The 13,525-nt window shown below is 41.2% G+C and overlaps 1 protein-coding gene across 2 annotated transcripts in view; it reads right to left on the bottom strand.

The window, feature by feature from the left end:
* Positions 1-263: 263 nt before the first annotated feature.
* slc1a7a (solute carrier family 1 member 7a) overlaps positions 264-13,525 on the bottom strand; it is a 32,200-nt gene continuing 18,938 nt past the window's right edge. The window contains exons 4-11 of one of the 2 annotated variants that reach the window (XM_063219684.1): positions 9,869-9,911; positions 7,777-8,008; positions 5,074-5,173; positions 4,432-4,665; positions 3,798-3,992; positions 2,820-2,954; positions 2,372-2,480; positions 264-1,788 (exon numbers count right to left, since the gene is read on the bottom strand). In XM_063219684.1, the coding sequence (XP_063075754.1) occupies positions 1,525-1,788; positions 2,372-2,480; positions 2,820-2,954; positions 3,798-3,992; positions 4,432-4,665; positions 5,074-5,173; positions 7,777-8,008; positions 9,869-9,911 (1,312 nt within the window). In that variant the 3' untranslated portion in view covers positions 264-1,524. The remainder of the gene's footprint in view (positions 1,789-2,371; positions 2,481-2,819; positions 2,955-3,797; positions 3,993-4,431; positions 4,666-5,073; positions 5,174-7,776; positions 8,009-9,868; positions 9,912-13,525) is intronic. The other variant, XM_063219685.1, reaches the window with a different exon arrangement.

The raw sequence follows: 13,525 nt of genomic DNA, 5'->3' as shown, positions 1-13,525 counted from the left end.
GTTCTCATTCCTTGCCTACAAGATTCACTTGAATTCGCTTCGTGACCTGACCTTGTTTAAGCAGATATTCACAATCTCAAAAGAAATATACCGTTATGTCCAAAAAAAATGTTCAATGGTGCCTATTTATCGGACTGTTGATGTCCATGAAAATAGAAACAAACATTTTTAAAAGATCTTAAAACTTCTTTGTGGTTTCAAGCAAAATAACGCTAAAATTAAAAAGAAATACATTTATTAAAAGTGCAGTACAGTATTATGGTTCCAGCATCTTTCCAGTAGATTTTCCACATTCATTTTGTTTTATATAAATGCCTTTTTTTTGCAACAAAAAAAGTTATTTCGTCATTGCTGAACCTAATGGATGATCTTAGGCATTGACTGGGGAGGTCAGCACAGTACTGCTACCTGTTATTACCACTTCAAAAAATCGACAGTGGGTATTTCATTTTTGAAAATTATCATCATCATCATCATCGTTGTTTAATCTCGATTAACATTGTCTGAATCCTGGGCCTCCAGAGTCAGATGATCCATACAAACACCACCAGACCTCATCAACTGTTGCAGACATTAAATGTGTTCTCCATAATGAACTGTTTCACTGAGCCTAAAATACATTTACAAGAATGTTACTGTATTCAGGATTATAGCCTTAAATAAACACGTGCTATCCCTAAAACCATGTAACAAATACACCTTAGCAGAGAAACATTGCACGGGCGGTTGGTTTTCTTTCAATATGTTAGATAATATCATTTCATCAAAAAAGAGCGAACCTCATTTGAAAGCAAAAAAAAAACCTTACAAAAATGAGAGGAAAAATGAAAAATCTCTTTTCATTATGCATCAGTAAAAATCTGAATGAACAGAGGTGCTGAGTTTAATAATACATTGCACTCCCAGTCGATGAAAGCACTCCTCCCCACTGTGCTCGTCCAAGGGGCTCACCACCCCCCTCCTTCCCCCAGACCACACTAACAGTTGGGGCATGGCGTAGGAAAGGGCACAGCACCACAGGATTCCACCTCTGCCATCCATATTAGTCCTGTTCCCTGTTAACAAAAACATAGCTGTGTGTGGATAGGCTTTCAAACCAATGGTGTTGCAAACGATGAAGGTAAAAATAAACTATAAAACCCCAAACCCACTCACAAATGAAAAAAAAAGAAGCTGGTGTCCTGCAGAGATCCAGAGTCTCAAAATCTTTTTTTTCTGTGAAGGTCAGGCTTATTCCAGGCATCGACTCCCTTGACAGTTTTACAAGGGCATCGAGTGTAACGTCTGTGTCAGTCTGAGAGAGGTGTCGAGGAGAGCCTACACCAGTGGTCTCCAAATGGTGGCCCCGCGGGCCAGATCCGGCCCGGGCATGGCAAACATTTGGCCCGCCGTGAGGTTGGAACGAACTAAAACATGTACGTATGCTATCTGTGGCCATACAGTCTGGCGATTTGTTTGGCCCTCAGCTTCATTTGCACTACATCATTTGGCCCTTGGTGAAAAAAATGATTGGAGACCATTGGCCTACACGTTGGTCTCCAGGCCATTCATGTCAATGGCGCACTGGTCCTTGTCCTTGGACTCCCGTTTGACTAGTGAGGACTTCTTCTTCTCGATGGGCCGGACGCCCTCCTCCAGCTGCCGAAGGCGAGCCACGTCTGGCGAGAAGTGCTGCTCCGGCTTCCTCATCATAAGGCCTGATGGCGAGGGCTGGAAGCCGCCATTCTTCTGGTACGCCATCATCTGCTGAATGCTGATCATGGGCTTGGTTTCACAAATGAGAGGGATCTGTTGGAGGGGACAAATGGGTCGAACCATCAAACGGCTTGAACCTTCAGTCCTTAATCAAAATCATAATCAGTAATCATTATATGAATATTACTATTTATGTTAAACTTGAGCAGTGCTGTATCTTCGGCAGTGTTTATATTTTCTGTTTTTGCAACTTTTACACTGAAAAAGCAGTCAGTCCAGAGAGAACAGAATACATTTCTATCCTTGCAAACAGTACTGCATAGCAAAAACTATGTCAAGGTCATTTTTAAAAAACAACAGACTTGTGTATCCTCCACCTTTTGTATTGCAATATAAAACACTGAATGGCATTGGATCACAGCTATAGAGGCTTTTAGATGGCCTTCATTAAATGTGCATTACATCTGATTTAGTATGCGGCAGCTGTAGCCTTGAACTGGAATAGGTGTACTCGCCTGATCATTAGATATGAGATTTTGGAGAATATTTGATTAAAAACCCATTCAGTTTGTGTATTATTATTATAATTCATAGTGTAGACAGAAGCCACAGCTCTGTAGCAAAGATTCTAGAGGTTCTAGAATAGCTAGAGGGCCTAGAGTTCTAGTAGGCTTACTAGACGTACCTCCTCACCCTCCTTCACAAAGTCTTTTCTGCAGATATGGGCCATGATGCCTGTGGCCAAGGCATCTCCCATCACATTCACCATTGTTCTGAAGCGGTCTCTAAAACACAAAACAGTACATTGTGGTGTGAGTCATTTTGCGGACATCATATATGACATTTAGATTACCTCTTGCTGTTCACTTATAATGCCAGAAAATTGACAGTGTTAGTGTAATTCTCCTGTGTCATATTTATTCACCCTAAACGTAAATGAATCTCCATATTGCAATGTGGTGACTGAAAGAAAGAGCATTCCCTATTAATGAGTGGTCTATGTTATTAACAAGTACAATATATGTTTTTCATCATATCGTGACGAAACTGCAATGGACCTATACACAGAATCTAACTGTGTTTTTTTTTCAGGATCCAAGCAGAGGCTGTGACTGTGAACTTACAACGCCCAGTCCACGGCGATGATGAGTGTGATGTCATCTGTGGGCAGACCGACTGATGTCAGCACAATCACCATGGTTACAAGGCCAGCTTGTGGAATACCAGCAGCTCCGATACTGGCCGCCGTAGCAGTTATGCTATAAAAGGGGTTAAAAACAGGTATGGTATATCATTATGGTCACTGCCTTTCGAGGAAAGATTCTTTGTTCACCCTGACAGTCCTCTCCACCACTTTTCATGTATTAGCTGCATTATGTAGTAAGTATGTAAGTAGATAGCAGTTTGGATTTTTAAGATACATTTATATACACAGTGAAAACTGTGACGTACAGTGTCTGCTTTCTCAGATTTATGACATCAGCTAGACTCAAAAACATGTTCTCAGTGAACACTGATGAAATATCTAAGGGGAGCCACTATACTGTATGCTACTACTGCTTACTGTATATACTGTGCTAACAAACAATAACAGCAGTGACCAAAATAAAGGAATGATACAAATGAAATAAATATGAAATGTTAGTACAATCGCTGATGCAGTGAATTCGGGCCTTTTTATCTAAGGCAGTGCAACATTCCATATTACCAACAAGGGCTACGTTTACATGACGTCTTTAATTCAGAATTAGCCAGTTAACTGTCAAAATCCGTCGGCGGTTTTAAGATTCCATACAATTCCATTGTTGTAGAATTCTACTGAGCACTAAGTGTTAACTAGTTCTGTCGAGTTTAATTTGATCTTTCATTTAATTCCGAATTATGAAGTGTTTACATGACGTTTTCAAAGCGGAATAAGCTTCATTCAGAATTGAAGTGAGTTAATTCTGAATTAAATGTCTCATGTAAACGAGGCCAATGACGTATATGCTGTCAGATGAATATGTACTACACTGTTGTCACAGAATGAGCATGAAGTTACAGGGGGAAAAAACAGTGACTCAAAGGAATGCTTCAGTAAATGCATTGTTTGACAAACATACCTAATGGTGATGATCTGGCCAAAGTCCAACTCGTAGTTGTTGACCTGGGCAATGAAAATGGCGGCCACGGCCTCGTACAGGGCCGTGCCGTCCATGTTGATGGTGGCGCCCACGGGCAGCACAAAGCGGATGATGCGCCGGTCTATGTGGTTGTTCTCCAGGAGGCACTTGAAGGTTATAGGCAGCGTGGCGGAGCTGAAAGGAGAAGTAATTTACATCTTTAGAGTTTCGTGTTGCATATCTATCGACTTTATTATGTTCTTTTTCTAAGAAAGGAGTAAATTGGTGGTAGGCAGCGGCAGAAAAGAACAGGAAACGTCGGTCAATCTCTGAACACTAGTGGGACCATGGCCGTAACTACCATTGAGGACACAGAGGTCTTGTCCTCTGTATTTTTTTCAGTAATGTAAAATTTATCTATGATGAAAATCGATATATGATCAACAATGATAAATTCAGTCTGTATACGTCACCCCCATTTATCCTCAAGGCAGTGATTAATGAAAACAAACTTAAGAGTGTGACTTTAGTGTTTAAAGCATTCTAAATGTACAGTATAGTACAGTACAGCATGCGGTATTTGACCTCGGTCCTTGAAAATGTCTGGTTACGGCCCTGAGTGGGAGCAGCTTACCTGGAAGATGTGGCGAGGGATATGAGAAGAGCTTGCAGGATGCCCCTGATGTAGACGATTGGGCTCTTCTTAGTGATGAAGAAGTACATAGAAGGCAGGATAAAGAGACCGTGCAGGACAAGGCCCATGACTACTGTGATGGCGTAGAAGCCCAGCTTCTTTCCCATGGCCGACGGGTCGTCCATCTCCAGGATCTTGCCAGCCACCAGGAACACAATTCCAAAAGGAAAGTACCTAAGGTTAAATGAATCAAGAGCATGTCATGATTTGGTCTTTTATGGTCTTATCGTGTTTTTTATGGGCTTTTTGGGCCTTTATTTCTTGATAGGACAGTATAGACATGACAGGAAGTGAGTGTGGAGAGATATGGGGTAGGGTTGGGAAATGACCGAATTCGAACCCGGGTGCCCCTGGACATGCAAGTACCCGTAGTCCATATGTGGGGGCCTTATACAGTATCTCCTTTTGAGAAATATATATTATATATATAATATATATATTTCCATACAATATCTACCAACCAAGTTTTCAGTGGTCTAATTTGGAGATACTTTTGATTGGAAGCATGCATTGCAAGGTGGTTATGATGATGTACAGTATTGGTGTGCAGATGGTGTAGTAGATGGCTGTCTTGGGTCTTACCAAATGACAATGGCCACAATCTTCAGAACAGCTTCGTTCAGACTCTGGCAGAAGTTCACCAAGGCACTGCCATTGGGTCCCATGCGTCCGAGCATGATGCCTACCAAAGACAGGTCTTCATTATAACACTACTGCACTTATATAGTATATTCTAAAACACACTGCCATTGAGTTCAATGCAACCGAGCATGTATATTTCAAGTCAACGTACTGCATGCATAGAGTAAAGATGTTCAACTTTGTTTTATAGCAAACACTTCAGAAAAGTTGAAGTCAATTGGCATGTCTAAATCTGGTCTTAAAACCACCCTAAACATTTGTTTTCAAAAGCATGTATCTCACTGAGTGGTTAGGGGTGTTCACTTGCATTCCCTAACAAGTTTGAAAGCTAAATATGGGCTCTGTAATTGTTTATTTGCCATTTTGTGAATAAAAAAAAGAATCTACAAAAATGCTAAATAAAACACGACAGAAGCCATATGTTTTTCTACAAAACTTGTAATGGAATACCAGTTTACATCACTTAACACTTAGTGAGTGGCACATTCTGGGAAAAAATGTTTAGGGTGGGTTTAAGAATAGATTTGGACATGCTCATAGACAGCCATTATAAATCCAGTTGAGACTAAATCCAAATTAGCCAAATAACTGAGACAGCAGCACACACAAAAAATCCAGGAAAGGGGTTAAATGTTCAAAATCGTGCACTTGCCCTAAAACAAACAAATTGCGCATATCCATTTGAGAAATGCGTTGTTGCAGTTGAAGAAAATTCTTAAGGCTGTGTTGGAGATTGACTGAGCAATGTTTGCTTTAATCCGTATCCCAGAGAGAAAGAAATCTTGGTATCAGTTTTGCCAATCATGCACCAGAGAGAGTAGAGAGAGAGAGGTTCCATTGGCCCATTGTTTCCTGGTTCTATTATGGCCCCCCTTAGGCAGACCTAGGCAGACCTAAGGACTGTTCTATTCATTGTAGGAGCATTATGACACGGCCCTTTAGGCAGACCGGAACCTGGTCGCGTTAGGTGCCCATAGAAACCTATTATGTTGGCATATCTCTATACTTAAAGAATCTCTGATGCCACTTTACCCGAGTGGCACTAACTCGGATAAATGAGCCAGGTCTTGAATACACTCATTCATCAACATAATTCTATCACAAGGCAAACACTGGGCATGGCAGCAGAGCAAGACAGATGGCCTTTTCTGTCAAAGCTGATCTCTAGAACTATGTTTGATGTGCTTAGTGCCTTACGCTGTCATAGAAGAATGTAATACTGATTTTTCTTCCAAGTATAAATGTGTTTCTGTCCTTTACAGCAGTCCTGAAATGGTAATATGGCATGCAGGGCATTTCCTGATGGGCCGACAGTCCTCTAGGGCAGTGTTTCCCAACCTTTTTTGTCTCATGTACCCCCTAAGCGTTTTTGTTGTGCCATGAGTACCCCCTAACTCATGTCTTACATCACTTTTTCTATTGCAGTGTGGTTATACACCATGCATTTGTTAAAATTACATTTTTCCAAGTACCCCCTGCAGTGTGCTCGCGTACCCCTAGTGGTACACGTACCCCTGGTTGGGAAACACTGCTCTAGGGGCTGATGCTGTTGGATTTTTGTATTGTCTTAGAGACCGGCCCACAGTTTAATGGGGACCATGCAAAAAATGCATGTCAGTCAGTGGTTGTCTGGTGGCAAGTGATCTAGACTAGAAAACAGAGTCCCAGAGGATTGCATGCTCTGTTGTATTTCCACTGCTCTCCAAAGCAAGGAAAATACGTATGCCTCATCCCATCACCAACATGCACACTTGCCTTTGTAGGTGCATGTGAAAGCAGGGCCATTAAATAAACAGTTATTACCATGAAATTACACTGAAATTACATTGAAATTACCATGAAATTACCACCGATCCGTAAAGTAAAGTGTTACCATAAGAACGTGTTTTAGTCAATCTCCATTTAGGAGGCCCTCTTGGGAGGCACTCTGCGTACTCTGCTTATGCCTTGCGGCGGCTCTGTGGGACAGTGCAGTGTGTCGTCAGAGAGAGTAGATAAGAGAGAGGTTCCATTGGCCCATTGTTTCCGGGTTCTACTGTCGCAAGGGGGAGGGGGGGAATCCCCCTTTAGGCAGACCTAAGGACTGTTCTATTCATTGTAGGAGCATTATGACACGCCCCTTTAGGCAGACCGGAACCTGGTCATGTTAGGTGCCCATAGAAACCTATTATGTTGGCATATCTCTATATACTTAAAGAATCTCTGGTGTCGTCCACTACAAAGGTGATTCCAAACAAAGTGACGTGTGAGTAGGGAGAATGGGGCTCAGCCTTAACGTTTGTGTCATTAGATCTTCTTTAGAGTCATTAGAGCAGCTAAATGATGTGTTGTGGTCAGCAGTGGCATGCACAGACATTTTGGGGCGCAGGTGCTGAAGGGGGGTATTGGGGGAACATGTGGAACTTTTGATTGCCTTACTAGGCTTTTATGGACTATATATTATATGTGGGCATTATTGTTACATGCATTTGATTGCAAGGCATTTGTACATTATCGTGTCAACATAGACCACAGTGCATTGTGACAAAAAGATTTCTCAAAAAGGGTAGTTTATGACCTTGTCCCTATCTGTGCACAATTACTGTGTTACAATTACTGTAAGGGTTAGTTTTTTGTGCGTTGGCTGCCGGCAATGCGTCTTACCCATGGTGGCAGAGAAAATGACGATTCCCAAGACATTCATGCCTTCACTAGTGCCCGGTTTGGTGTGTATAATGACGTCCGGGGGAGGTGTGAGGTCCAATGAAAAGTTCGGGATGTCAGTGCCATTTTCGTCTTGAACAGCGTAGACGAAGACTCGCCTTGTGGTGGACTCTGCCGGCTCCGCACTTATTGTGGGCACGGGGGCCAGGGTGCGTATGCTTTGGGTGCGATACTACAATAGGAAGCAGAACAGATAATGCATATTCATATATTTAGATATTAATGGGAACAAAAGTGAAGACATGAATTGGAAGAATTGGAAAATCAATCCAAATTCATCCCAACTATTTGATGTGTTATGGCTACTGGACACAGAATAGTAGTCATATAAATTACAGTGAGTCCAATATGTATTTGATCCCTTGCTGATTTTGTTGGTTTGCCTACAAAAAAAGACATGATCAGTCAATAAATTTTATGATAATATGTATTCTAATATGGAGAGACAGAATATCAAAAAGAAAATCCAGAAATTAACTGAAGAGAATATATATTAATTTATTTCGATTTCATCGAGCAAAATAAGTATTTGATCCCCTGACAAATGATTACAGTTCCGGGCCCACAGACCAGATGGGCACTTCCGATCAACTTGTCATCTGAATTAAAGACACCTGTACATACTAACATGCATAAAAGACACATTGAATCAGCAGAATCAGTCCATAGTATGAGTGAATCAGTCACACTCCAACCTCAACAGCATGGGGAAGACCAAAGAGCAGTCAAATGATATCAGGGACACGATTTTAGACCTGAACAAAGATTAAATGGACTGCAAAGCCAAAAGAAAGAGACTGGGTATTAATGACCCAGCTGTTGATGCATTTCTTCCAAAATGTGAGGAATACAAAATGACTATCCATCAGCCTGTCAGGGGTTCTATACAAGATTTGACCTTTTGTAGGGATTTGATAATCATGAGAACAGAAAGAAATCACCCTAGAGCTGTACGGGATGAACTAGGCAATGATATCAAAGCTACTGGGACCAAAATCACTGATAAAACTACTGGTAGCACTTAATGCCACAGAGGTTTAAAATCCTGTAGTGCACACATGGTACCTCTACTTCAGAAGGAACCTGTGCAGTCCCACTTGAGGTTTGCCAACAGACATCAGACTGGTTTAGGATATGATAAGGAGTCAGGTGAAACCAAAATCAAGCCGTTTGGCATTATCACAATTCAATGTGTTTTGAGAAAGAGTACTGCTGTCTATGATCCCAAGAACACCCTCCTCACCATCATGCATGAAAGTGGTATCATTATGGTTTGAGGGTGTTTGTCTGGCCAAGGCACAGGACAACTTCGCATCGTCAATGAATGGATGGAAGGAGACATGTAATGTGCAATCCTGAGTGCAAACGTCCTTCCCTCCACCACTACACTGAAGGGTGGGCCATTTTTGATCTCCCAACATGACAATAATACACAACATACAGTCAATGCAACAAAGGAGTGGCTCAATAAGAAGCATATTAAAGTCATGAAGTGGCCTAGACAGTCTCCAAATATTAACCCTATAGTAATTCTATGGAGAGAACTGAACCTCCCATTTGCCAAGCTACAGTCACAAACTATTAATGTTTTAGAGATAATGTGCAAAGAAAAATGGGCAAAAAATATTTTCTACTATATGCACAAACATTGTCATTAACTAAAAGAAGCATCTAACCTCAGTGCTAGACAACTAGGGCTTTGCCACAAAGCACTTTATCATCTTTAGCTAAAGGGGTCAAATACTTATTGGCCTAAATTAAATACAAATAAATTAAAATATATTATTTTAAGTTATTTTCTGGAATTTCTTTTTGATATTCTGTCTCTCCATGTTTGAATACATATTATCATAAATTTATAGACTGATCATGTCTTTATTAGTGGGCAAACCGGCAAAATCAGCAAGGGATCAAATACATATTGGACTCACTGTATCTTCTGCATGTGTAACATGTCTCGAATCCATGCACCCATTTTAATGGTGAACAAGACATTCCCCTCTTACTACCATGACAACGTTGTGTGACTCACCTGCTGGAAAGTGGCTTGGACCAGATTGGCTGGAAACATGTTGCTGAAAAGGAGAACAGACGAGTTTAATGTAGCTAATTTTCATTATGCCAATAATTCAGCACCAAACTGCATACGGTACACAAGCTGTGTTGAATTCTTTCCATCACTTTTTCTCTACTGAAACCTTATTCGACCTAAGAATATTTTCACACCCCCGCCACCCATATATCACATGACAAATGTTGTTTTATCCCCTTTATCCCTCATTTGAAATTCACAAAAAAGTAAATACATCCAATACATCCATATAAGTGAATGGTCATACGATCCAGTTGATGAACCCTGTACCACTGTACCTCCTATCCCCACTTTGGGAGGTGAGTTCGTGCATTATTCAACTAGTGTCTAAAGCTGTGTTGAGTCCATATTTGCTATGGGCTGTACATCCTGCATATGTAGATAGATGTTATCCTGCAATACACAGTAGACGTTTCTCCTGTGTAAAGCACTAAGGTTTTACATTAATTTATTTAGGGTGGTGTATTTTATCTGAATCTGCCGCGCAATGTTTGTCTGTTTGTCCATCTGTAATGGCTTGGTCCTGAAACACTTGAATCAAATGTAATTTTAATTTACTCAAAGTTGTACAAATTCACAATCTTGCAAGCTTAGGGGCAGGTATCTGACATTCTGCCTGCTCCCCACCAGGAGTGTGGTGGTAGCTGCAGTTAGATCGAATGTTGACAGCAGTGGTAATGGAAAATTGCTTTTACTAACTCAAGGGTGAAAAAAGTCTCTGTTATTTTAAGCTACATCAATCAACCTGACCATTTGTATTAGCAGTATAAAACATTGAAGTGAGAATGTAACAATTGATTATCTACATGACAGGGATTAAAACAAAATCCATTTACTCAACAGAAAAGTGATTCTATCTTCTATCTCCTATTATCTTCATACATTATTAAAATGTCAAATACATTTTATTCTCTATTAGAATATGACCATACAAATATTTTAGCTAATTGTGAGAATGACAGTTATTCTAAGCTATGTTGAATCCTTTTCACCATATTACATGTTGCCCTGATGTGGGTTTAGATAGTGCCCAGTCATAAAACCACATCTCCAGCATAGTGTCAAAATGAATGCTTTCAACTAAATGTGCCCAGTGAGCCCAAGCCTTACAACACACACACACACACACACACACACACACACACACACACACACACACACACACACACACACACACACACACACACACACGCACACGCACACACACACACACACACTGGCATCATCCCCACCTACCTATCCTTTCTGCTATGGTACATTGCCTGTTAAATGGTGTGGTGATATCTGGCTGTGATGGAGTGAAAGATTCCAAACGTACATATGGAGCCTAAGGGGAGCTCTATTTACATCAATCTGGCTTGTTTCTGTAGAAGTGCCTCTTAATGTTGTGTACATGAGATGGAGAGTAGGGCTGAGCAATATATCAAATTCATATCGTAACATCAATATTGCCGTCAAACAATATCAAATTTCATAATATCGAGTTGAAACAAGATTCATGTAATTTGTCTATACTGCCAAAAAGGTGGGTTACACTACGAGCAGTCCATTCCCCTCCACTTGAGCCATTGCAAGAAAGCACAGAGCAGACTTGCCACCCAACGCTCGTGCATACCACCACTGTGTGTTTCCTTGGCCCACCACTCACACTGCTGAAGGGAGGGAAGATTGGGATTTTTTTCCCACACAATTTATTTGTCTTTAAAAGAAATATTGTCTAAAAAGAACCATGATATCAATATTGACTGAAATAATCATGATTTTGATTTTTCCTCATAATCGAGCAGCCCTAATGGAGAGAGACAAATAAATATATAGATACTATGTCTGGACGTGATAGGCGTGTGTGCGTGCGTGGGGGGGCTGTTGCTGTTGGCCTCTGACGGCAGTGGTGAGCATAATGCCATTAATCGGCCCTAGGCAGGCGACCTCTCGCGTCGAGGCCAGTGAGTGCCGTGAGTGACTCTGGCCTCTGTTTTCCTACGCCTCCCCTACCAGCAGGTGCAGACGCTCACCCTCCTGGCCTAACACCCAGCCCGTAAGCCGTTACCTCTAATAAGGTCTTTGACACAGAAATCTGAGAACCTTAAACTCTTTACCTCACATCTCCAGCTGGGGCAACTCGCAAATCTTCAAATCCCAGGCGGTGCGGGAAAGCAAGAAAGGCGGTGGATATTTCTACACTTCAAACAGACTTTATCATCTGTAATTCCATAGCTGGTAGCTATTTGATTTGGTCTGGCTTGGTTACATGTTCATGAAAAAGTAGCGCGGCATTGCCCAGGCTGCCTTTTTTATTTCTCACTTGGTTCAAACCAAATGATTGCCACAGAGCTTTGATCATCACCTGTCATTCAAGCTTAGATAACAATGTTAATATTGTTGTTTATTTATCTACTTAACTGGCCCTTGACACTACGATTAATTTATGCAATGGATTGTTCTTTTCAACAAATTCCAATTTACAGGGTCAAGAGAAGTACAGTGCATTGTGCAGATCCCGTTCCCATATTTTATCACTCACGCCATGTTTCTCTCATCAATCTACCTGCAGTACTCGACTCTGGTCCACCCAAAACAATTTCCCAAAGTGTTATGTTCATGCATAAAATAACCAATGAATAGCAATCAACTCATTACAAAATAAAGAGCTGCAATATCAGATTTACATAATTATTCAGAACTTTCATTTTATGATTAAACAACATGTTGATGAAATTACAGCAGCAAGTACTCTTGGGAATATGCCTACTTCCTACTCTGCATCTTGGCTCCAGTCCCACAGATGTTTTCCCCAAATATTTTTTTTTGGCAGAACCTGAAACCCCAGATATGAACTCAGACTGATACACCACCACCAACACCACCACCACCAACACCACGACCAACCCCAGACATGAACTCAGACTGATACACCAACACCACCACCAACCCCCAACCCCCAGACATGAACTCAGACTGAAACACTACCACCAACACCACCCCCTCTTAATTGATTTAGTAATGTAATGTTATTGTGATGTTCAGTTCCTGGTTCTCTGACAGACGCACATGCACATGCACAAGTACGCACGTATGATCTGTGAGGTGTTTCTGTAATTAAGGTAGGCCCTACTCTCACTCCAAGCAGTGGCAAGCAACTTCAATATGATAGCTTGATTGAATGAGTTCTGCCCTTTCTACAAGGTTATCTTGAAATAGAACATTTGTCTTACTTGTACTTTGTCTAACAGTTTAGAGACATTGGCTATGAGGTGTATAAATGTAGCTAAACTAACCAGCATGCCATGGGAAGGTGGAAACGTGCTCCCTGTAAAACCAGAGATTCTTAGTATAGAGATATGCCAACATAATAGGATTCTATGGGCACCTAACGCGACCAGGTTCCGGTCTGCCTAAAGGGGCGTGTCATAATGCTCCTACAATGAATAGAACAGTCCTTAGGTCTGCCTAGGTCTGCCTAAGGGGGGCCATAATAGAACCAGGAAACAATGGGCCAATGGAACCTCTCTCTTTCTACTCTCTCTGGTAAAACTGTTATATAAATTTGTGCCAAACAGCTACGTGCATAAAATGCATTTACAGCAGCCAATCGGA

The sequence above is a fragment of the Engraulis encrasicolus genome, chromosome 16 (assembly GCF_034702125.1).
Source record: "Engraulis encrasicolus isolate BLACKSEA-1 chromosome 16, IST_EnEncr_1.0, whole genome shotgun sequence".
NCBI classification, from domain to species: domain Eukaryota; kingdom Metazoa; phylum Chordata; class Actinopteri; order Clupeiformes; family Engraulidae; genus Engraulis; species Engraulis encrasicolus.
The sequence above is the reverse complement of the archived record's forward strand: the minus strand, read 5'-3'. Positions and strand labels throughout refer to the sequence as shown.